This window comes from Sturnira hondurensis, unplaced genomic scaffold (assembly GCF_014824575.4).
Source record: "Sturnira hondurensis isolate 20B ecotype Veracruz unplaced genomic scaffold, ASM1482457v3 Scaffold0018728, whole genome shotgun sequence".
Lineage (NCBI taxonomy): Eukaryota > Metazoa > Chordata > Mammalia > Chiroptera > Phyllostomidae > Sturnira > Sturnira hondurensis.
In genome coordinates, this window is record NW_028091359.1 from 16428338 (window position 1) to 16453028 (window position 24691).

The following is a 24691-nucleotide window of genomic DNA, read 5'->3' on the forward strand; positions in this document are numbered from 1 at the left end:
GGAGCTGCCTTTTCTGCTGCTCTGTTTGCTCAACCTCCGGCCCAGCCCCTAGTGCCCCAATGCCCAGAGGTTGCTGTAGTGCAGGGTCACATTCCTGAAACTCTGGGCCTGGGAGAGCAGGATCCTTGCCAAGCTCGGGGCCACCTCAGAAGAGGAACAGCACAGTGGGCCTAGAAGGCAGAGAGGAAGTCCACTCTGCCACTTACTGGTTGTGTGACCTCAGGCTAACTGCCTTAGTGCTTTCTTCTTTTGCTTTTTTTATTTTTTTAAATGAGACTAATAATTCTTGCCTCTTGGGGCGTTAGGGGATTACATGAATTGAGCAGAAAAAAAGATCCGGTGCCTGGAGTAGCTCTAACTTCATTATCCATGAATGGTATTGATCCATGGTCTGTTTGATCAGGCACGTCCCTGGCTGTGTGGCTCACCTGCCCTTTGTATATTTAGGACAGCGAAGGGGGGAGGCTAGGAGGGATGCTGGTGAGCACTCTGGGGAAATCTTTTTATCATGAAAGAACAAAGTTTCATTTCTAGGTTCATCTCTTGGGCGGATTGATTTCCCCAAGCTGACCTTCACAATACAGTAAGTTGGGTGAATATTAATCCTTTGGACTGGATTTGGTTTCTGAGTGTTCCACTAATTCACCACCCCTGCCCCACCCTCGGTCTCCCCATAGGTAAAGAGTGTTCTAGTCCCCTACTCTTCTGGACCCTGGTGGGAAGTAGGCTCCCTCTCGCTGGAAAGCGCCCTAGCACAGGACGCCTGGTATTACGCCTCCTTTCAGGGGTCCACAGAACTCCTGAAGTCTCCCCACCACCTGGAGGAAGTGACCTCAAAGTTCCCAGCTGATTTTTTCTGTTCTGTAATCAGACGGGAGTGTAACTTTGGCAATCTCTTTTCCATGGGCCCAAGTCGTTAAATGGGAACACTAATTCCTACCTCATAGGCAGGTTGTAAGGCTTAACTGAGAAACAGGCATTAAGGGCTTCAAGAGTTGTACAGAATCCTTATTAGGATCGCTTTAACTACTAGCAGGGGAGGGAGCACACTCAGCTGTGCGGCTTGCCCTCCCATACCAGCGTCACGGTTGAAACCGAGGCAGTGTTCTCGCTCTGCAACCCCTAGGGCCACCCTGCATCCAGGAGGGCCCAGGGATGACACTAGGGGGAGAGGCCTGACCCGGGCGTGGGCGTGTCGGGGGAAGGCTTGGGGGTGGTTACGCAGGAGGCAGAGGCGGAGCCCCGCCAGACCCAGAGGCGGGACCTCGGCTCCGGTCAGCCGCTTCTCAGGGGCGGGGCCGCTGCGGAGCACCCACGCGGGCCGTGCCTGAGCTGGAACCTTGCTTTGTTCTGGCTGCAGCCTCCTACATCCTCCGGCGTCTGGATCCGTAATCTCGCCTCCCAGCTCCCTCCTCCCGCCCATCCTCCTGCGTCTGGGCCTGCATCCCCTTTCCTAACCGCTTCATCCCAGATCCTGCCCTCACCCTCCCCAAACTCCTGGCCAGCGCCCTTTCCTGGTACCCTTCTCTCCATCCCTCCCTCCTGCATCTTTTTCCCCCTGACCTCCTCTAGGTCCTTCTTTCCCTGGGTCCAGATCGCTTCGCTCGGCCCCGCCCCTCCAGACTAGGGATGTCCCCAGCAGCTCCGCTCCCATGGTCCTGACGCTGCTCCTTTCGGCTTACAAGCTGTGCCGCTTCTTCGCCATGTCAGGCCCACGGCCGGGAGCCGACCGGCTAGCGGTGCCGGGGCCGGACGGAGGTGGCGGCGCGGGTCCCTGGTGGGCCGCGGGAGGCCGCGGGCCCCGGGAGGTGTCGCCTGGAGTTGGCACCGAGGTGCAGGGCGCCCTGGAGCGCGCGCTACCCGAGCTGCAGCAGGCACTGTCAGCGCTGAAGCAGGCGGGTGGTGCGCGGGCCGTGGGCGCCGGCCTGGCCGAGGTCTTCCAGCTGGTGGAGGAGGCCTGGCTGCTGCCGGCCGTAGGCCGCGAGGTAGCCCAGGGTCTATGCGACGCTATCCGCCTGGACGGCGGCCTGGACCTGCTGTTGCGGCTGCTGCAGGCCACGGAGCTGGAGACGCGAGTGCAGGCCGCGCGCCTGCTGGAGCAGATCCTGGTGGCTGAGAATCGGTAAGGCTTCCGGGCAGCGGGGAGAGCGCCACACGGTGTGGGGCAGCGAGGGCGGTCGGGTGCCCGGGTCTGCCGTGTGCCTTGCCCTGTGCCTTCCCTGCCTCACGTCACCAAGTCCCTGCACTACCAGTGTGTCTGTTTTACAAAGTTTAGTGACTTGCCCAGCCTCACACAGTGGACTAAAGGTGTAGCCAAGACTCACTCCCAGGGCTGGTGAGGTGAGGAATGAGACAGGGAGAGGAGGAACGGCCCAGTAGGACAGGAATCTGTCTCTGCTTCTGAGATTGGAGATGGACTCCTACTGCCAATGCCACCCCCCAAGCCCACTGCCTTCTTCCCCACAGGCCTGAGTGCCTTTATGTGCAACCTTCTCCCTCCCATACCATGTCCCTCCCACTGAGAGAGGGAGAGAACGCAATGCTCAGGAAATGGGGGGAGGGGTGAGTCCTCTCCTCTCTCCCCAGGCTGAACCGAGTGCCAATCTGAGGGTTACCTGCCCCCCTCATGCCATCCCAACTCCACCTCCTGCTTCCTCCTTCATTTTGGTCCATGTAACAGGCCACACATGATCTCATTCTGCAGCTGCTGATAGGGATCAGAAGGTTTTCTGCTGGGATGCAGGGGTGTGGGAAGAAGAAGGCGAGGTGGGGAGCTAGGCTTGCGCCAGACACAGAATGTGTGCTTCACCCCTTTCCCACATTGAGCCAGGATACAGCAGTTGGGGCCGAGGGAGGGCTGGCTGCCGCTCTCTTGCCTGGCTCTTGGGATCTCCCCTAAAGCGTGATGGGCCCCAGCACTCACTCTGTCTCTTCTCTGGCGCCAGAGAGGATCAGGCTGTCACACTCCAGTGTCACACTCCTGACTCCTCCGGCCCCTCAGGTTTAGAAGGGTTTGGGAAAGGTCACGTTCAGGTCCTGCAGCTTTCACGAGTGTGATGGCCATAAGTTAGGGTGGCTTCCCAAGCCACTTTGAAAAGTAACAATAACTTTGTGGGTGGTGGCAATGATACAACTCTCAAAAATGCGCGAACAAAACAATTTAAATCGGGAAACCGGGTTAGGGTTCTGCTTGTTCATAAAATCATGAATCTCTCACCTAACATCAGGCACCCCGATGGGGATGAACTGTAAATTTAAAGAGCTAGCAAACAGAGTGGGTGCTCACTGAATGTGTGGGCGCTTGTCGGTGCGTGTGCCCTGTAGGCCTGGTATGTGGGACGGAGGGGACAGCAGGAACTAGAACTCCTGGGGAAGAGGAGCAGCCAGCACCCTGGGAAGGGGGCCTCCAAGATGCAAATAGCGCTGATATTTTTGAAGGCTGAAAATAACAGTGCTCACGTGGTTCCAAATTACTGAGAGAAGCGTCACACTCATCGGTGTTCCTGGTCCCAAGAAACCACATACTGGTTCAGGCATCGGGTCAGGCGTCACTTCAGCACCAAGGACAGAGCCCAGCGCCACTGGTGGGGATCAAAAGGCTTCCAAAGAAAGACAAACTCCTCGCCCTTCTGGACTGTGCAGGGGGAAGTCTGGAAGGGAAAACAGAGGGTGACACGCAGATCGTTTGTATTTATCACATCTTTTTCTTCCTGTACCAACCAACCTTCTGTTAAAGAAGGCACTTCCTTCCATCAGCGTACCCACTCCTTTCGCCTTTCCCTGTCCTGCCGCTCTCCTCTTCCCAGGGTGTTGCCACACCCACCACCCAGGAGCCCCTGAGTGCCGGAGCAGTCCATCAGGGTAAGGCCCTCTGAGCTGGGTCCCACAGCACGCAGTGAAGGCCCCATCTGACTGCTGGCCCTCTGAATTCACAGCCCACCCCATGGGGGCGGGGGGGCATACTGAAGTTAAATGGTTTAACTCAGAGAGGTTAAATGTGTTGTAGTTTTGTGGGTTTTTTTGTAAGAATACACAGTGAATAAGTGGAAGAGACAGGTTTTTTTTTAAACTCAGAAAACTATTGTTCATTAAATTTAAAAGTTCAAAGGTCCCCAAAAGATATGTATTTACAGTTCTTTCCACCCAGACCCCCGCCCCTGGAGACAAGCCACTGGAACAAGTTTCTCATACATCCTTCCAGAGACAGTCTGTGCATAAAGAAGCATTTACATGTAAATGTATATACACACACACAGATACTTGAATATGTGTGTTTGTGTACAACTTCCCCTCCCTTTAGAACTGGCATTGGAACCCAGACCCACAGCCTCTCAGGCTGCAGGAGAATTGGGAGCTGGAGGAATAGTTCTCACAACAAGCACACAGTTCAAGTTCTGTAAAGGTGCCAAGTGCACAGGGACAGGCGAGGGCTGGGGGGTCGAGGGACTCGGGATAAAGCCCTGTCTCGGAACTGATGCTCCTGAGCAAGCCCTTCCCTGTACCAGGAAGTGAGGTGTTGCGTTAGATGACTGCTCGAGCACGTCCTGGTTCTGATATTCTCCAAGTGCATGTAGTCGGATTGTTCTGGAAGCACAAAATACAGACAAAGGATTTTTTAAAATATTTCATTTATTTATTTTTAGACAGAGGGAAAGGGAGGGAGAAATAGAGGGAGAGAAACACCAATGTGTGGTTGCCTCTGCACGCCCCCTACTGGGCACCTGGCCCACAACCCAGGCACGTGCCCTGACTGGGAATTGAACAGGTGACCCTTTGGTTCACAGTCTGGCACTCAATCCACTGAGCCACACCAGCCAGGGCAGGATCTTGAGCTCTGAAGATAGGCAGATGTGAGTCCAAAGTCCCAGCTGTTTCTCACCAGCTGTGTAACCCTGGGCTTGTCATGTAACTTGTCCACGCTTTGGCTTTCTCATTGGAAAAAGGAGCAACTGTGGTGCCAGCTGCCCAGGTGGATGATTAGGACGCACCTGTTCCTTTGGACTGCAGAGAAGCTCCGTGATCAGCTCAGCAAAGCATTGCTGGCCTTACGCCGTGTTCTGGGCTTAGCTGGGCTCTGCAGTGGACATGAAGTCACAGGCACTGTGGTTGTTGTGGCACTCACTGGGCAATGACTCTGTGGCTGGCTGGGTCTCTAAGCCTTCAGTCACCTGTGGAGGCCATCATTTGCGAGGTCAGGAAGACAGCAAACTTTCACCTTTGCCTGGAGTGTAGCATCTCTCCTGTGTGCTCTGCTGTCCTAAAGGTTTTCTCTTTTGGACCTGTCCTCCCCACAGAAGCCAGAGCGAGTTTCCTAAAACCCATGTGTGACCACGTCACTCCCCTTCCTGAAGCCTTTCAGAGACTCCTTATTGCCAGCCAGATAAATGCCTTGAGATGTCTCAAATGGCCTCCAGGACTCCTTTCTCACTCCCCCCTTGAATCCTCACCTCAGCCACTTGAAGGAAGTGGTTTCCCTTCAGGTCATTGGGACAGGTTCCCAACTACATCAGCTCTCCGGTACCTCCAAGGCTTTTCACACACCTATACCTAAAACCTTCCCTTTTCTTGATTGATGTCCTCACCATCTTTCTGACTTAATCCCATAGGTGACCATTCAATATATTTAATGTGCTTCTTTCTCTCTGTGTTCTGGTAAAATCTTTGTTCTTGTTTTGCGCATATGCTTTTAGTTTACACAGATTGTGCTGTGTTGTATAGCTCATTCTGTTTCTCACTTTCCCCTCTCAGTGCTGTGTGAGGATCTTTCATGTTACCGTTATCGTCTGCTCCATTACCTGTAACTGCTCCATAACCCTCCAGACTGGGCACCTCTCTGCTGTCCTGGGCATGACCCTGGACGGTCCTCAGTTTCTCCCACCACAAATAACACTGCAGAGAATGGCCTTGGCTGTGTCCTTTTGTGGATCTGGTTAGAACCTCTTTGGGATAGAAACCCAAGATCCCCAGTTTCTGGCTCACAGGGCATGTGTCACCTTCATCTCATCCACACATCCCAGCCTACTCTCCAAATTGACTGCCCCAGCCTGCACCTCCCACATGGACCTTCAGGGTGTTCATGGCCCTGCACCTCCCCAGTCGTTAGTGTTACCCAGCTGCTGAGGTTTGCTTGTCTAATAGGTGTAAAGTCATTGCTGTTTTAATTTTCGCCCCCTGTTTACTGAAGACTTAGAGCATCACTTTGTTAACATCTTGGATTTCCTTTTTTGTAAATCGCTTGTTTATATCCTTTGCCCATTTCCTCTTGGATGTACTACCTTTTTCTTATGGATTAGAATATTTATTTATATATTCTACATATGAATCCTTTGTTGGTTTTATCTTTTTGTTTGTTGGTTTGGGACCTTTCAAACATCTCTGGCCTTCTTTCTGTTCCTCAAACACGCCGAGCCCATCAGCCCTCAGGGCTTTTGTCCTGGCTGTTCTCTCTGCCTGTTATATTCTCCCAGATCCTTGTAGGCAGCACTCTCTGTCTGGACATTTAATCCTCAGATGTATCCCTGCACCTGGCTCTCTCCATTACATTGCCTGGTTTTGCTATCATTATGACCATGTCACTATTATCCTCTTAATTCATTGTTTGCTTGCTTATCATTTGTCTCCATATTATCTCAGTCACTCTTAGCCACTGTTTAACTTCAGCCCCTAGCACAGTGCCTGGCACCCAGTGTTTCTCTATAAATGTTGAATGAGTGAATGAATAAATACACCCAGTCATGCAGCATGGAGTGAAGAGAAGTTGAAGGCACGGCTAAGAGTGGTGTGCTTCAGGTGACACTTCAAATGATAATAACATCATCATTTATTCACCCTTTCCTATGTGCCAGGCACTGTGTCAAGCACTTTGAATGGATCATCACATTCATTCTCATAACAATTCTATAGAGTAGGTATTTTAAAAAAGATTTTATTTATTTATCTTTAGAGGGGAAGGGAAGGAGAGAAATATCAAAGTATGGTTGCCTCTCATGAGTCCCCTGCTGGGAACTGGTCTGCAACCCAGGCATGTGCCCTGACTGGGAATCAAACCGCGATCATGTGGTTCTCAGGCTCGTGCTCAGTCCAATGAGCTACACCAGCCAAGGCGTTAGAGTAGGTATTTTTAAAATTCTATTTGAGACAAGTAAATTAAGGTAGAAAGATAAACCAAAGTCCCGCAGCTAGAAAATGGCAAATAATTTAAAACCAGAACCCAGGGGATCTATTCCAGAGCTAGATTTCTTTTCTTTTTTTCGTTTAAGAACTTATTTATATATTTTTAGAGAGAGGGGAGAGGAGAGAGAAAGACACAGTGAAACACCAATGTGTGGCTGCCTTTCACCCGCTTCATACCTGGCCCACAACACAGGCGTGTGCCCTGACTGGGAATCGAACCAGCGACACTTTGATTCACAGCCTGGCACTCAACCCACTGAGCCCCACCAGCCAGGGCCAGAGCTAGATTTCCTAACCAGGACAGTGCAGCTTCTCCAGGGGAGGGTATAGGGAAGGAAATGGGTGTGGCCAGAAGGAAGCACCCTTATAATCCGAGAAGTCTGGTCCTGCCAGGCAAGAGGGAGGAGGGAGGCAGGGAGCATAATGCTCTCCTCAAGTCCTATATGACCCTAGTGAGGCCCACAGAGGATAAGTGACCAGGGTTCAAGCCAAGCACTGCAGGCCCGGCCACTCCACGGTTCTCCCTCCACTTTCTCTCCACAGGGACCGGGTGGCGCGCATCGGGCTGGGCGTCATCCTGAATCTGGCAAAGGAGCGTGAGCCGGTGGAGCTGGCGCGGAGCGTGGCAGGCATCCTGGAGCACATGTTCAAGCACTCGGAGGAGACGTGCCAGCGGCTGGTGGCGGCCGGCGGCCTGGATGCGGTGCTGTACTGGTGCCGCCGCACGGACCCGGCACTGCTCCGCCACTGTGCTCTGGCGCTGGCCAACTGCGCGATGCATGGGGGTCAGGCGGTCCAGCGGCGAATGGTGGAGAAGCGCGCCGCCGAGTGGCTCTTCCCGCTCGCCTTCTCGAAAGAGGACGAGCTGCTCCGGCTGCACGCCTGCCTCGCGGTCGCGGTGCTGGCCACCAACAAGGAGGTGGAGCGGGAGGTGGAGCGCTCCGGCACGCTGGCGCTCGTGGAGCCCCTCGCGGCCTCGCTGGATCCCGGCCGCTTTGCCCGCTGCCTGGTGGACGCCAGTGACACAAGCCAGGGCCGCGGGCCCGATGACCTGCAGCGCCTAGTGCCGCTGCTCGATTCCTCGCGCTTGGAGGCGCAGTGCATCGGGGCTTTCTATCTGTGCGCTGAAGCTGCCATCAAGAGTCTGCAGGGCAAGACCAAGGTGGGTGCGGGTGTGGTGGGGGTGGGGGTTAGACAGCGTATGGGAAGGCTTCCCAATTCATCCTGGACTTGAAGTACACATTAAAGTTGGAAGCAAGGAGAAGGATGAGGGGCAAGACCAAGATTTTAAAGCAGGGGACACGTGGGTTTTATAAAGATTACCCTGGTGCTGCGTGGAGAGGGATTGGCAAAGGTGAGGATGGAGGCAAAGGGGCCAGACAGGAGGCCACGGCAGGGGTGCAGTTGGGATGGTAGAGGCTGGGACTAGGACAGAGAGGCTGAAAGAAGTAGAGGTTCCAGGGGTGCTGAGGAGCTAGAATTGGACTTGGTGGGTGGCTGGGTGAAGGAGAGGGAGGAGCGGAGGATGTCTCCTGACTTGGACGTAGGCAATCCAGTGGATGATGGCGACAGGTATTGAAATAAGGTGAACTGGGTGAGAGACAGTTTGGAGTGGCAGAGGAGAAGAAAGTGACTTCGCTGGGAGATTGAATTTGAGGTGCGTGAGAGATGACCAAGTGTGGAGCTTCAGTAGGCCATTTTGTCATTTGCATCTAGAGTCCAGGAAGGAGGGGGAGTGTGGAGACAGAGTCTTGGAGCAGCTTGTCAGTGTGTCAGCCAGACAGCTCCCTTCCGAGTGCCCAGAGGTCCCCATGCCGAGGGCCTGATCTGAAGCCTTCGCCCTCAGCTTTAACTTGCTGTGTGAACTTGGCCATCTGGCTTCCCCTCTCCAGGCCTCTATATGTCCCAATTTCAGCCTCTGAAAAATGGAAGAAGTGGACCACAGCAGCAGTTCTTACGCTGGATGTGGCACTAGTAAGAGTTACATTATCAAAAGTTTGCATTCTTATTTTTCAAAATATTACAGGATCGAGATTATCCCTATAATGTCACCCTCCCCACTTTGCATTGCTCTGGGAATTGGGGGGGTTGGTGACAGCTGGTGCACAGGGAGCAGCGCACGCCCACGAACCATCCCATCTCTTCCACAGCGGTCATCTGGGGCTGCTCAGACTAGTGCGTCCTGCAGATGACCACCACACTTAGTGCATGTCCCCGCAGATCAAGGAGACACTTGGGATTAGGGGTCTCTGAGGCCTCGTCCAAAAACCAGTGTTCTAGAGTTTCTGGCTCTCCTCTGTGCCCCAGCGTTGGACCAGCGTTGGGCTTTACAAAGCAAGTCATTCTGCTTGGGGGGAAGAGCCTTGAAGGCGAGTTGGGAGCAGGGAACTATAGGGTCTGGGCAGCAGCCATGACCACCAGCTCTGGCACCCCTTCCCCAGCAAGGCCAGAGAGTGCAGTTCAGTAAAGACATGGTAAGCCCCCACTCTGGGGCCTGGAGTGTGCCAGGTACAGGACTCCAGGGGTGACTAAGACACAACTTCAGCTTATCACCCAGTGGAAATCGCATTGTGAACTAACAAGAGTGGCATTCAGAGTGTGGTACAAGGTCTAATGGGAGATGTGGGCCAAGCTGTTGGGGGAATCAAAGCAGGCTGCACAGAGGAGATGCTAATTAATTTGGATTCCAGTGGATGAATAGGATTCTCAAAAACAGGCTAGAAGAACTAAGGATCTGGGAACACCATGGGTCAAGGCTCAGAGGTGGGAGAGCCTTCATGGGTGGGTGTCAGACAAGTGGGGGTTGGTGAAAGGGGAGGTGAGCTGGGGGTGATGGAAGGGGTGCACTGTGCCAGCCCTGATGGCCATACTGAGAGCTCAGACTTTATCCCAGGATGGATGGAGACTGTTGAGGGGAGACATGAAAAGGACCTGCCTGCTCAAGAGCTTTGAGAGAGCTTCGGGAAGAGCAACCCAGAGGTCTCAGTGATTTATCAGATGGAGGCAGGGCTAGGGCAGATGGCCTGACTTCAGCAGTTAGAAGAGGCTGGTCACAGGGCACATTTTGGGGTGGCTGGCTGAAAAGCTGGTGGGTACAAGACACCCTCTTCTCGCTAGGTGTTCAGCGACATTGGTGCCATCCAGAGTCTGAAACGCCTGGTCTCCTACTCCACCAATGGTACCACGTCGGCGCTGGCCAAGCGCGCGCTGCGCTTGCTGGGCGAAGAGGTGCCGCGGCCCATCCTGCCCTGCGTGCCCAGCTGGAAGGAGGCCGAGGTCCAGACGTGGCTGCAGCAGATCGGCTTCTCCCAGTACTGCGAACCTTTCCGGGTATAGCCACTCAGGGCTGCCACCCGGGAGTCAGAGCCAAGCATTCCCTGAAGACCCTAAGGGCCCTGTGCACAAAGGCAACCTTGCACCGTCCTGTCCCGTACGCCCGCAGTGCCAGGGTGGCCCTTTGGCTTGCAGAACCCGTACTCGGCAATTTTCTGGATCTCTTGGCTCCAGTGTGGGTCTCATCCACTTCCCTACTGGTGTCACCAGGTCCCTCCCCTTGCATCTTGGGCTTGGGGTCCAGAGCTAAGGAAGGGACCCTTTCCTTCCTCCTTTCTTACCTTTGACCCCACCCCCAGGAGCAGCAGATAGATGGCGACCTGCTTCTGCGGCTCACGGAGGAGGAACTCCACACTGACCTGGGCATGAAATCAGGCATCACCCGCAAGAGGTACGGAGACTCCCGCCCACCTTCCACGCCCAGTCTAAAGACTCCATGCCCGCCTGCCACCCCTTAGGCCACCACTAGCCAGTTTGAGTCAGGACGTCAGCGTCCTTTACTCCCTGGCTTTCAGATTCTTTAGGGAGCTCACGGAGCTCAAGACCTTCGCCAACTACGCTACCTGCGACCGCAGCAACCTGGCTGACTGGCTGGGCAGCCTGGACCCACGCTTCCGCCAGTACACGTATGGCCTGGTCAGCTGCGGCCTGGACCGCTCTCTGCTGCACCGCGTGTCAGAGCAGCAGCTCCTGGAGGACTGCGGCATCCGCCTGGGCGTGCACCGCACGCGCATCCTCACGGCCGCTAGAGGTCAGCCTGCCCCATCTCCATCCTGGAGGGGTGGGGCGAGGCAGAGGGTGGGGCCTCAAAGCCAGACACCGAGCCAGCCTGCGTTCTGAGGATGCAAAGATGAATGTGTTGCACTTTGCCCTCAAGAAGTTCTCAGTCTGAGGTGGGTGGGTAGAGAGGAGGGAGGAAGGCAGGCATGTAAACAGAAAGGTGAGCACAATAGGAGGCCTGCCCGGGACTCCCGTGGGAGCCTAGAGGAAACATTGCCTACTCTGTTCCCCCCAGGCACTTAGAGGATGGGGTGGGGGGGTGAGGGGGTGAGGGGAGGGGCCGGGGGGAGGGGCGGGGCCGGGGGGCGGGGCAGCAGCAGGAAGAGCAGACAGGCAGAAGGAACAGCCTATGCAAGTATGGTGAGACCGAGGGTGGGGAGTTCATTCACAGGACATGGGTAGGGAGACACGTGGCTTACTCCATTAGCCAAAGGCATCCACAGTGTGGGTTCTAGAAGGTACTTTAGGGGAATCATGAGGCAGGGTGGACCCTAAGGCTCTGGCAACCCTCTTTACTAGTTTACTTTAATTTACTAATATACTTTTTAGCTAACATTTATTGTCAATTACTCTATGTCAGGTCCTGTATTAAGTTCTGAAGAGGTATTATCTCATTAATCTCTACATCCATTTGATGCTGTGGGTGTTAATTTTGTAATCAACTTTTTAAAACTTTTTAAAGAATGAAAGAGGTATAACTTAACTTCAAGGTGTCCACTGTGAAGGGATTGGGGAAGCACTTGCTCCTTGGTCACTGTCCCAGAGCCCCATAATCAAAGACAAAGGATATTTCCATCAAAGGTGTTAATTTTAAATATGACAAAGCTAAGATTTAAAGAATTTAAATACATTCTCCAACTTTTAAAAATATGTATTTTTTTATTTATTTTTAAATATTATTTATTTATTTATCTTTAGAGGGGAAGGGAAGGAGAGAGGGAGAGAAATATCAGTGTGTGGTTGCCTCTCATGAGTCCCCTGCTGGGAACTGGCCTGCAACCCAGGCATGTGCCCTGAGTGGGAATCAAACCGTGATTGTGTGGTTTGCAGGCCCGCACTCAATCCACTGAGCTACACCAGCCAGGGCAAAAAAATATATATATTTTATTGATTATGCCATTACAGTTGTCCCATTCCCCCTTCACTCCCCTCCCCCACACACACCCCTCCCCATCCCCCCTTTCCTTCATGCCCATGTGTCACAAGTTCTTTAGATTCTATATTTCCCATAGTATTCCTGCCCTCCTCCCTGTCTATTTTCTACCTACTGTCTATGCTACTTATTCTCTGTACCTTCTCCCCCCTTCTCCTCCTCCCACTCCCCTGTTGCTAAACCTCCATGTGATCTCCATTTCTATGGTTCCACTCCCGATCTAGCTGTCTTCTTAGTTTGCTTTTGTTTTAGGTGTGGTTGTTAATAACTGTGAGTTTGCCGTCCTTTCACTGTTCCTGTTTTTTATCTTCTTTTTCTTAGATAAGTCCCTTTAACATTTCATATAATAAGGGCTTGGTGATGATGAACTCCTTGAATTTGACCTTATCTGAGAAGCACTTTATCTACCCTTCCATTCTAAATGAAAGCTTTGCTGGATAGAGCAATCTTGGATGTAGGTCTTTGGATTTCATGACTTGGAATACTTCTTTCCAGCCCCTTTTTGTCTGTAAGGTCTCTTTTGAGAAATCAGCTGACAGTCTGATGGGAACCCCTTTGTAGGTGATTGTCCCCTTATCTCTTGCTGCTTCTAGAATTCTCTCCTTCATTTTCATCTTGGTGAATGTAATTATGATGTGCCTTGGTGTGTTCCTTCTTGGGTCCAACTTCTTTGGCACTCTCTGAGCTTCCTGGATTTCCTGGAAGTCTATTTCCTTTGCCAGACTGGGGAAGTTCTCCTTTATTATTTGTTCAAATAAGTTTTCCCCTCGTGGCTGTTTCTTTCCCCCTTCTGGTACCCCTATAATTCGGATGTAGGAACGTTTAAAGATGTCCTGGAGGTTCCTAAGCCTCTCCTCATTTTTGAATTCTTTTTTCTTCCTTCTTTTCTGTTTGGTTGTTTCTTTCTTCCATCTGGTCCACTCCCTTGATTTGAGTCCCAGTTTCCTTTCCATCACTATTGGTTTCCTGTGCATTTCCCTTCATTTCAATCAGTTTAGCCTTCGTATGTTCCTCTAATTTGTAGCTAAAATCAACCAATTCTGTGAGCATCCTGATCACCAGTGTTTTGAACTGTGCATCTGAAAGATTGGCTATTTCTTGGTCACTTAGAATTATAGGCTCTGGGGCTTTGAGCTGTTCTTGAGTCATAATGTTTGGTCTGTTCACACCTGTTATGTATGAGGGGCGGAGCCTTAGGTGTTCACCAAGGCCAGGCAACCCAGGAGCTGGGTTGTGACGCTGTATGTGGGGGTGGGGTCAGAGAGGGAAAAAAATGGCGCTTTGCTCTGCTCCGCTCTCTCAGATTTCTGTCTCCTCTGCAGCTTCCCACAAGCAAATTGGGCCCCTCTGGTGTTGGTTCCCAGGTGTGTGGGCCCGTGTACTCTCCAGGACCCTGTGGATCTCTCCAACGAACTCTCTGTGAGCCTGGGAGCCTCTCCCAGCCCCTCGACCCCAAGAAAGTCTTTCCAGTTGGTGCTTTCAGGCTTTAGTTCCCATCGCTGGGGCCCTAGCCTGAGCCGTCTGTCTCACTGGTCGCTCCTTCACTTGGTTTATCTGAGCGCGAATGTGTGACCGCAGTCAGCCAGCCGCCCTGCGCCCTCACTGGGTCTGCCTGTCGCCACCACAAGCCTGGTATCCACCAACTGCCTCCACCTCCGCTCCTGGGGCGGTGGACCGAACGATCTTTCCAGCCAGACCCCACTCCGCTGCTGACTCCGCCCCTCTTACCAGTCTGACTGAGTGGTTCATTGTTGTCAGACTTCCGTACAGTTCAATTTTCACTGTTTTGGCTGCGTTTTTGTTTCTAAAACTTAGCTGTCTTTAAATTTAGTTGTGGGAGGGGGCACAGTGTTTCCACTTACGCCTCCATCTTGGCCAGAAGTCCACATTCTCCAACTTCTTAAAGCCATTAAATATCAGAGTTAGGATTCGAAACCCTCCTCCCATCTTTATAAAGAGACGAGTGTTGTCTCTGAGTGTCAAGTCTGAGTGTTATGGGTAGGCGGGCTCTTTTCACTCACACATTCACTCAGCCAGTGCTCACTGAGCTCCTACCAGGGCCGGGGAATGGTCCTCAGCACTGTGCTGTTTCTTCAACCAAAGCAGGTCAGCTTCTGCCATTTTTACACCGCAACTCCCAAGAAAATCTTAAGATTTCATTTTTCTTAAAAAAAGAGTCCTACCAAAAAATTAGTTTACAAATTCTTTCTACAGGGAGTAGGGAGTAGTGAGTGTTTTTTAAGGGGAAGCAATGACATATTCAATCTCTTTGGTAGCTGTGCAGGCAGATTATATGGGACAAGTGTGGACTTAGGGAGACCACTGACGAGACTGGAGTTGGGGGACTGGACACAGGGAAAGCCCTGAGGCTGGAGTCTGGTTGTTTAGCAGGAAGAATCTGCCAAGCACGGTGCCTGGGCCTGACCACTGAACATCAGCTCCGTGAGGTAGGGTTTGTTTATGTTAACCGCTGTATCCCAAGGGCACACATTGAGTGCTTAGTAGATATTGTTGAATGGATGAATGGGTGAGTAGGTGAATGGATGAATGGATGAATAAGAGGCAGGAGTTGAGGCTAGTGCCCAGGTTTCTGACTTAAGTGGGAAACTAGGAGGAAGGGTCCATGGGAGGATTTAGAATGTGTAGGGTTCAGAGTGCCTGTGGGCAGCCGGCTGTGCCGGTCTGGAGCCAGAGAGAAGCCAGAGCTGGACGTATCTCTCTCTCTCTTTCTTTTCCTTCCTTCCTTTTTTTTCTTAGGCGGAGGTACATTTTAATGTTCCTAAAACATAATGACTGTCTTCTGAGAGGAACTCACCCTGTAGACCCCTGTCTCTCCACCTCAGCAACCCTTTTTGGAGCAAGCAGCCTGCCTAGGCTGGACTGGGCTGGGCTGAGAGGCAGGGTGGGCAAGGAATGATGTGCCTCACTGTGAGTGGTGGGGAAGGGCCACCTCACCAAGCTGTCTCTTGTCCCCCTCAGAAATGCTACACTCTCCACTGCCCTGCACTGTCTGCAAGCCGAGTGGGGACATTCCGGACGTCTTCATCAGCTACCGCCGGAACTCAGGCTCCCAGCTGGCCAGGTGAGGAGGAGCAGGTGAGGAGGCAGCCTCGGGCTTTGGGGCAAGGCCAGGGCAGTGACGTGGACCTCTTCACAGCCTCCTGAAGGTGCACCTGCAGCTGCACGGCTTCAGTGTCTTCATCGATGTGGAGAAACTAGAAGCAGGCAAGTTTGAGGACAAGCTCATCCAGAGTGTCATGGGCGCCCGCAACTTTGTGCTGGTGCTATCAGCCGGGGCGCTGGACAAGTGCATGCAGGACCATGACTGCAAGGACTGGGTGCACAAGGTGGGTCCTGGCCTCCGTGGGTCCAGCGTGGGCCTGAGGCCCAGGGGGCGGGGTTCTCCTCCTGTGCCTTCTCCTCTACAGCCCCAGCGACCTCCATGGCCCAGCGGGAAGTCAGGAGTCACAGCTTTGACTACAAAAAGATGCTAGCCAGCCACTTAGGCTCTCTAAGTCCATTTCTCTCCTCTACAAAGTGGGGATAATTTTCCTGTCTTACTGGCCTTGCAGGATTGTTGTGAGGGTGACAGAGAGATGAAAATACTTTGAAAAATAACCTCCAAGCAGGAAGGGGGGGCAGGGAGCATAGGGATGGGCACAGTGGAAGCAGGAAGAAACCAAATCTATGAGTCTGAATCCTGGCTCTGGCCTGGAGCGCATTACCTCATACCAGTGAGCTTCATGTTCATTACTGTGAAGTGGATAATTACAGTGCCTATTTCCCTAGGATATTGTTATAAGGATTAAAAGAACTAAAACTTGTGAAGGGCTTAGCAGAATTCCCGGATCTATAGCAAGTGTTCTATAATGGTAGCAATTACTATTATTAATATAATTATTATAAGTGTTGTTTAACACACCATTTTACCCGCAATGCCTGACACATGGGAGGAACTTATTGAATACTTGTAGGACAGATGGATGGATGGACCCACATCACATCTGCAGGTTATTAATTGCTAATCAATGAATAGCAATTGGGGCCAGGGATGCAATAGTCACCTGAGATGGGGCCCTGGTCCTAGAGCAGCTAAGGAGACAAGACTATGCCCAGAATGACGAGATAAAGGATAAAGTGGTGTCACTGCTGAGCTGGCTGGGTGAACTGCTTACTTAGCATAGAAGTATGGAGAAGGGAGAAAACATCAAGGGCAGGTACAATCAGGGAAGGCTTCATGGAAGAGACAGGACTCGAGAAGAGTCTCAAGAATTTAGCTAAGTGGAAGAGAGGCACCCCTGGCAGTAAAACAGCATGAGCAAAGATCAAAAGTAGAAATGAGAAAGGTGCCTCACTGGTATTGCTTTCTCCATCTCACAGATGAAGAAACTGAGGCTCAGAGAAGTGGAATAATTTTTGCCACGGCCACACGGATGTAGAGATCAGAAAAGCTGGGCCTTGAGCTCCGTCTCTCTGACTCCCAAGCTCGTGCTCTTTCCCAGGACCCGTGCTCCATGCACGGATCTGAGGGGGTGGGTGTGTGGGAGGTGCCGGAGCAGGGCTGGATTCACCTGAGATGATTGTCTGCATTTGTTCTCAACTCCGTGTTTAGGGATGTTATGTTGGCAGCTTAAAGTCAGCCATGGAGGTAGTATTTACACTAAGGAAATCAGTAAACACTCCAAATCAGGGGTGGGTTGGTTTGGTGGGTGGGTTTTGTTGTTTTTCTCTCCCTGGATAGCGGGCTAAACATTTATCAGCACAACACTGGCTGGATAAGAACTATGGGACGAGGTTGCGGAGTGCCCACAGGCAGGGTAAAGACCTGTGCTTACCCTGTGGGGGTAGCAATGCCACGCCAGGGGCTTTAGGGTGAAGGCTCCACACACGATAGTGCAGTCCCACTTGACAGTGGGAAAGAGGGCCCAGCTCCTGAGGCGGAGTTTTAGGGGCTGAGCACTGGGCATGGTTTGGGGGGGTACTGGTCTTTCAGCCTGGAGGACCACGCGTGAAGACCCAGAGCGGGCAGCAGGTGGCTTTCTGAGAGACAGAAGTGTCCGTGACAGCTCAGACCTTGCCTTATTCACATTGTATCCCTGATGCCTAAAACCATGCACAGTCCAAAGTAGGTTCGTGAAGATTCTACAGAATACTTGAATCAATGATAAAACAGATGAGTGACTCTGATGAAGCTGAGATGACTGGGAAAACCATCTATATCTACTAGATATACCAGGTCTGGAGACTTGACTCTAATCAAGTCAAGTCCACCAGCTGAGCGATCTTAAATAAGCCACTTTTCCCTTTTTTCGGCCAGCCTCTGAACCTGCGCGATGAGCAGCATGCTATCTTTGGTTCTGGGTGGTTCTGGATGAAGCGAGTGTCTAAGGTTTTCAAATAAGTTGCTGCGGGGTCAGAGTTCATCCAAATTCTCAGCAGAGAGGCAGAGGGCTTGGTCGAAATAACCCAGGACTTGGAGTCTGGGTTCCAAGGTGTGAGCCAGAGCTGGCCACCTCCTCGGCCGGAAGTGTGTGGACTTGGGAGCAAGTTCCTTCCCCTCTCCGGGCCTCCTTCTTCCCATCTGTAAAATGGGGAGGTTCCCGGAAGTTGAGCAAGGTTGAAGTTGTGCGGTCCTTCCCCGAGGAAGGCTGTGCTCCAGAGTCTCCCCCCTCCCCGCCCCCACCCCACCCTTTGTCCCAGCAGACTGCAGGGAGGGAGGAGGCAGGCGGGGAGGGGGGAGCCTTTGCCTTGGACCAGGCCCAAAGGCTCCATCATCTTTCCTTGGTCATTTTTAGGGCTTAATTGACTTTGGTTTTAAAACTCCTTTCCCTGAAGCCACATTTAGGGAGTAATCAATATGGAAAACCACAGTGAACTGCACTCAGGAAAGTCCAATCCCTGTGGTTCCCCTTGGAAAGGAAAAAAACGTTCAAGAAGCACTTGCCAGAGCACCCATTAATAGTAAACAATGTCCTCAGGACAATTAACCTTTCTCCTGAGGTTGGTTCATTAACCCCACTTTCCAGAGGAGGAAATAATAGCACTTAGGTGTCGAGCGAGCCCCAGGCGCTGGGTGCAGTCCGCATCGCTTGCCGCAGGGTATCGCAGCGATTCCTCCCAGTGGTCCTACAAGACAGTGACCACCATTCACCCTGTTTTGTACATGAGAAGACAGAGGCTCTGAGAGCCTGTTTTAGCCTCAGATCACAAAGCTGGTGTCAGAGATTCAACGGGAACCCAGCTCTGACCATCCCAGAGTGCACCGCTAACTGCTGTGCCGTGTTCTCATTCACTTGTTCGTCCAGCCACCCATTAAGTACTTAGCCAGGGCTGACTGTGGGCATGGCTTCGTGAAGGATGCTGAGATGTAAGGTGAGTGAAAACCAGACATAATCCCTGCTCTGTTGTCTGGTGGGGAAGGCAGATATTAAATCAATTACTCATTAATGAATGTAACTCTGCAACTGTAGCATGTGCTGCAGAGGCTATGAGAGCCTAAAATAGGGAAGACCTGGCCAGGGAAGAGAGAGAAGCCTTCCCTGGGAAAGGTTGACTGGGCGCAGATCAGAAAAATGAGTAGGTTATTAGCCAGGTGAAGGGGCAGGGACAAGTGTTCCAGACAGAGGGAACAGCATGTGCAAAGGCCCTGTGCAGGGAGGGAGGGGGGCAAAACTGAGGGGCTGCAAAGTCTGTGAGGCTGGGGGCACAGTGCAGACGTGCACTTTGAGAAGTGAACTGTGGCTAACTAACTATGCAGGACCCTCAGCCCACACTTAGGAGTTTGAACTTGATTCTGAGAGCCATGTAAAGTCTTGAAGAGTTTTAAGTAGAGAGTGACATAATCACATTTTCATTTTGCAGAGTAGCTGGGTGAAGGGGCAATGTGGAGAACAAATTAGAGGGGGCGAGTAGTGGGTGAGACCAGACCTGCTGGAGGATACAGATCAGGGGGGCAGATGGTTGAAGTGGGAGAGTGGTGGGGTAGAGAAAAGCAGGTAGGTTTGAAAATAAGTTAGAGTAACATTGGTAGGGCTCACGACGGATCAGTTTGGATGCAGGGGTGTGATGTTTTTCCTCTGCCACCACTGTCTGGGCCACACCAACAACCAGTTCTCCAATTCACCAGCACCAGTGAGGTGTCCCACGATTCAAGTCAATTAAGTTCTGACCCTAGCCACGCAGGGCAGGTGTCAGGCTCCGCAGGTAGAAGGGCCTGCCCCCACGCCTGCCCTCACTTCAGATACCAATTGAAAGTCCCAGGTTCCCAGGCTACCCACACTTCTCTCTGACTCGGCTACAAATTCAGGGGTTCCCATGACCCTCCGCCCTGCCCAGGTTCAGTAGTTTGCTAAAGTGACACGCAGAACTCAGGAAAGTGACACACACACACACACACACACACACACACAGGGTCCAGCAGAAGCAGCGCCTGCTGGATTGTGGTTGGTGGGGTAATAATATGGGTGTAATAATTTATAGTTTTAATTTGAACATTTCATCTAAAATGTCATCTGGTATGTGTGCTTGAGTGTGATACTGTTATGTTACACAATTACATGCTTATGAGTTTGTAGTAAAAGAGGGGTGTTATTTGTGCCAGACCCAGTACATAAGGGACACGGGGGCCAGGGGTGGGGGTGGGGCGCAGGCAGGGAGGCACAGGGCTTCCGTGCCATTTCCAGGCTGCTCCCCCAGCACTTAGATGTGTTCACCAACCGCCCCCCTTTTTAGGGCTCTCTGTGGAGGTTTCGTTTTTGTGGGCGTGATTAAATCATTGGCCACCGGTGATAGTACTCAAGTCTCCAGCCCTTCTTCCTTCCCTGGGTGTGGGCGAGTATGGGGTGGGCCCTTGAAGTTCCAACCCTCTCATTGATCTTTCCTTCAACCAGTCTCCATCCTGAAGGATCTAGGTAGCCCCCACCCGTCATCTAGAGATTATAAGGGTTTTAAGAGCTCTGTGCCAAGAACCTAGCACAAAGTTGGAATATTAATTTTTTAGTTAAGCCCCAAAGGGTGCCAGAGAAGTCAAAGGTGGACTTCAGTTCATTGTCCCACTGGGTTCAGCTTAGAGCCACCATCGGCCCCCAGTGTCTGCCTTGCCCTGGGGTCCCTGGCTGGGTGCCCTGGTCTCTTCCTCCTCCCTTCTTTCTCCAGGAGNCCCCACCCGTCATCTAGAGATTATAAGGGTTTTAAGAGCTCTGTGCCAAGAACCTAGCACAAAGTTGGAATATTAATTTTTTAGTTAAGCCCCAAAGGGTGCCAGAGAAGTCAAAGGTGGACTTCAGTTCATTGTCCCACTGGGCTCAGCTTAGAGCCACCATTGGCCCCCGGTGTCTGCCTTGCCCTGGGGTCCCTGGCTGGGTGCCCTGGTCTCTTCCTCCTCCCTTCTTTCTCCAGGAGATCGTGACTGCTTTGAGCTGTGGCAAGAACATTGTGCCCATCATTGACGGCTTCGAGTGGCCCGAGCCCCAGGCCCTGCCTGAGGACATGCAGGCGGTGCTCACCTTCAATGGCATCAAGTGAGCAGGGGTGGGTGGGTGGGCACACGGGCCCTGCAGCCTGCAGCTCCCTCTGCCCAGCCCTCCGACCCATGGCCTCTGTGCCCACAGGTGGTCCCACGAGTACCAGGAGGCCACCATTGAGAAGATCATCCGCTTCCTGCAGGGCCGCTCCTCCCGGGACTCATCTGCAGGCTCCGACACCAGTTTGGAGGGGGCTGCACCCATGGGCCTTACTTAACCGGCCCCTAGTTTTCAAGTCCTGCTGTGACCCCCATTTCCATTCTCTATCTAGAAGGAGCAGCCCCTCACACTGGGCTCCCTGGGCCGAGACAGCCTGGGCCCTTCTCAGGAAGTGGCTGTCCCTCTCCCAGGCCCCCCAGGCCCTCATCGGCCACCGCAAACCCAGCTTCCTCAGTATCTAAAAAGGGAAGGAAAGCTAGGCTTTGGGGTGGTAAGGGTTAGACTGCCCCTAAGCCCTGTCACAAGGTTCTCTGTCTCGGGCATGGGAGGGTCACTGGTCAGTTCTGGAGACACTGAAGAGCGAGGGTTCGCTGCACACTCCTACCCCCTGTCCTGCCCTGACGATAGCCAGCTTCAGGAGGGGCGCAGCCGGCAGCCTCTGGGCACAAATCCCTCCCAGTGGCAGGCAGCCTCAGACAGGAATGGGGGCAATGCCCAGCCCTCTCGGCCAAGCAAGGGTCTGGGCCTGGGAACCAGTGGGGATGAGAGCCCAGTGATGGCCCCCCACCTAGACTGTGCCTGGTCCCTTGGCTCACCACTTCCTGCCACCCAAGGGCCTTGCCTGCAATCACTCAGTGCACTTAGCCAGGCTGGCCTGGTCCCAAGTGCCCTCCCAGCCTTCCTGAATACAGCCTCTTTTGCCACATACAGGGTCAGGGCCAGGCTGAGCCAGCCCTTCCTCTGGCTGGTTTGCAGCTGTAGGTGGGTTTGCAGCCCTCCCCAGCACATGGGAGCTCTTGCTTGGGCCCAGGCGGGAGGCGCCATGCCTCTAAGGGCTGCTAGCCGCCCTCCCCACGCCTTGGTGCTGTGCCTCAGGCTCCTGCCCCACCTGGCCCAGCTGGCTTCCCTGGCCCCCACCAGCAGTAGCCTGGGCAGAACTGGGAGCTCCTTGGAAGAGGCAATGTCCTGAAGAAGGGTAGGGAGTGCATTCAAATCATCCGGGAATTTTGTAAAAAGTCCATTCAGGAGACCTGGGGTGGAGCCTGAATTTCCACATTTCTCAGATCCCCGGGTGAGCCCATGCTGGTGGTGAAGAAGGGATGCTTTAAGTAGCAAGGCTCCAAAATACAAATCCCTCACACACCTCCAGCATGGCCTCAGTCTCCCACTCCATGGTCTCTGTAATAATCATCAGAGCAACCCTGCCCAGTATCATCTCCATTTTACAGAGGAATCGAACGATGTGCTGTTTTCTGTCTTGAGCGGCAGCCCAGGACCCAGCCCCGGCCTCCTGGTGCTCAGCCCACAGCTGGTGGGGCTGCTCTCCTGAGAATCATCCTTGGAGGCCCTGACCGGGCTGGGCTGCTGCTCCGCAGACCGCTGGCTTCTTCCTCACCCCGAAGGACCTAGAAATGCAGTTAGGTTCTTAACCTGGGGCCATGCAGAAATAAAGGAGCAGGGCTATCCCTCTGCCCCTTCCCCCAGAAGGGTAGGGAGGCCCTGGCTAACCAGCCCTGCCTCTTCCCTCCTGAGCAATGGGTTCACACTTTGAGGCTGGCCCAGTGCCCAGAGGGCCTCCTGCTCTTGGGCCATAAAGTCAGGAAGTCAACAATCTCACGCCAGGCTGGGGACTTCTTGCTTCCTCTCTCCTCCCTGCCAAAGATGCTGTTCAGCTGGTCTTAGCTCCAACTCTGGCTTTCACTGCACTTCCTCCTTCATGCCACCAGAGTGCCCACCAGGGCCAGGCCCTGGGTAGGAGGGTGACTGAGGCAGACTGACTCTCACAGAGGAGACAGTTAACAATACAGTGTGACAAATATCCTCTGGGGAAGCTTTCTGTCTTTCTGTCCTCAGCCCACTCCCTCCTGAGGATCCCCTGAGGACAGTATTCAGACAGCTTCCCAGCCCGTTTTTTCTGTTTGGTGCACCTGCCACTGACACCCCTCTGGTCTCTCTGGGGAACCAGTGCTCAGCCTCTCCCCTCCGCAGCAGCGTAAGTGCTGACCCTCCCCCAGCCAGGCCGGAGTGCCCTGGCGACTGCCTCCCCGGTGGGGACAAACCACCCAGCTCAGGCCCCTTGGCGCTCACCTTCCACCCAGGTTTGGCCTCATAGGGCTGGTCCTGAAGCAGAGGGCTGAGACACGGCCCTCCCCAAAGCCTGCTCTGACCCGGGCCTGCAGGGCCAGGGCTTCTGCTCCGCTGGACTGGAGCTGCTGCCCCCGGGGTCCAACCTGAGTCAGCCAGGTCCCTACCCCACCTCACCCTGCCCTGCCCCAGGGACCGGAAACTACTCAGGGACACCCAAAGATCAAAAGTCTAGCTCTGCCCTAGCCAGTGTGGCTCAGTTGGTTAAAGCATTGGCCCATAAACCAAAAGGTTGCAGGTTCGATTCCCAGTCAGGGGTGTGTACAGAGGGCAAACAGTTGATGTTTCTCCTTCACATTGATGCTTCTTTGTCCCTCTCTCCCTTTCTGTCTCTAAAAGCAATGAAAAAATGTCTTCAGGTGAGGATTAAAAAAAAAGAAAGAAAACTCCAGCCCAGCTCATTTGTCCTTCCCCAGACCCATGAAGAGAGGCATCTCATTTTAGAATGTATGAGGTGGGAAAGATCTCAGAACATTATCTAATCCAGTGCTGGCCAACCATGAGTGGACAGCGTGGGATATCACTGACCTAGCCCTTCACAGAGGGGCTTGCTCAAGGTCACCCGTGAGCCCAAGGCCAGCCCAGAGCCTTCCCCTTTTGCTCCCCCACCTCGTGCTGGGCCAGTCAGTGGAGGGCCCTCTCTTTGCTGCAGTCTTCCAATGAGCATGGACTGTGAGGTGGGGACCCAGACACAGGCCCAGGCTGTGGAGGCCACAGTTGACCCTGGTTTGCCCTAGGCTACCCCCATTTTACCCGTGTGATTTCCAACCAGAAAACTGGCTGGCAGGGCCAGTGACAGAATGGGGTAGCTCGGGCGGTATGGGGCTGAGCTCTGTGGCCAATTCTGCTTTGAAGAGTCAAGTACCACCTGATTTGGGTCCGCTTGGAGGCTTATGGCCCTCATCAAAGCCGATGCCTTAATATTCAATCCAATTGTGCCCTAGAAGTGGCCCCCTCATTCTCAGGGACCTGGGGCCCCTGGATCATGGGAGTCAGGTCCATCTCCAGGGTTCCATTGACTTAGATGCATGCGGGGGTTCCAGCACAAGGCCCTGCTAGAATACCCAGCAATGGGAGGTGTTGGAGGGCTGAGCCATAAAAACTGAGTCTGCTTGGCTGTTGCAGCCAGAAGACTAGTTCAGGTGCCTTCAGGGAGTGGATCTCTGACTGACCCTCTGGAATGGGTGACCAGGGCTCTCTGCTTGGCTCCAAGGAATCCCAGCAGCCTTTTGCCTCCCAGCAGCTCAGAAGAGAATGGGAGGTCAGAGGCCGTCTGGGCCAGCCACACCGAGCACCAATCCCAGGGCACCTCAGGGGCTCTGCTCAGCCCAGCAGTTGCCTGTGTGACCTCTGGAGGACAGACCGGGAGCAGGAAAACAGTGCCCCACAGCCCCATACCGTGGACGCTGTAAGATTTACACTTAAA

At 53.2% G+C, this 24691-nt stretch overlaps 1 protein-coding gene across 1 annotated transcript; it reads left to right on the forward strand.

Annotated features, from left to right (window-relative positions):
• The first annotated feature begins 683 nt into the window (after positions 1–683).
• Positions 684–21198, forward strand: SARM1 (sterile alpha and TIR motif containing 1). The gene is made up of 9 exons (XM_037069995.1): positions 684–2122; positions 7717–8335; positions 10291–10503; positions 10806–10897; positions 11022–11257; positions 15419–15521; positions 15597–15786; positions 20837–20958; positions 21049–21198. Exons 1-9 carry the CDS (start codon positions 1653–1655, stop codon positions 21176–21178), a joined length of 2175 nt encoding a protein of 724 aa, XP_036925890.1. The 5' UTR covers positions 684–1652; the 3' UTR covers positions 21179–21198.
• The last annotated feature ends 3493 nt before the right edge of the window (positions 21199–24691 follow it).

What these genes read in the sequence shown, in the direction of transcription:
- SARM1 (XM_037069995.1), top strand. Translation starts at nt 1,653, where the DNA reads ATGGTCCTGACGCTGCTCCTTTCGGCTTACAAGCTGTGCCGCTTCTTC. An exon ending in TCAGGCATCACCCGCAAGAG is followed by an intron (nt 10,898 to 11,021) that starts GTACGGAGACTC and finishes CCTGGCTTTCAG; the next exon opens with ATTCTTTAGGGAGCTCACGG. An exon ending in GCAAGGACTGGGTGCACAAG is followed by an intron (nt 15,787 to 20,836) that starts GTGGGTCCTGGC and finishes TTCTTTCTCCAG; the next exon opens with GAGATCGTGACTGCTTTGAG.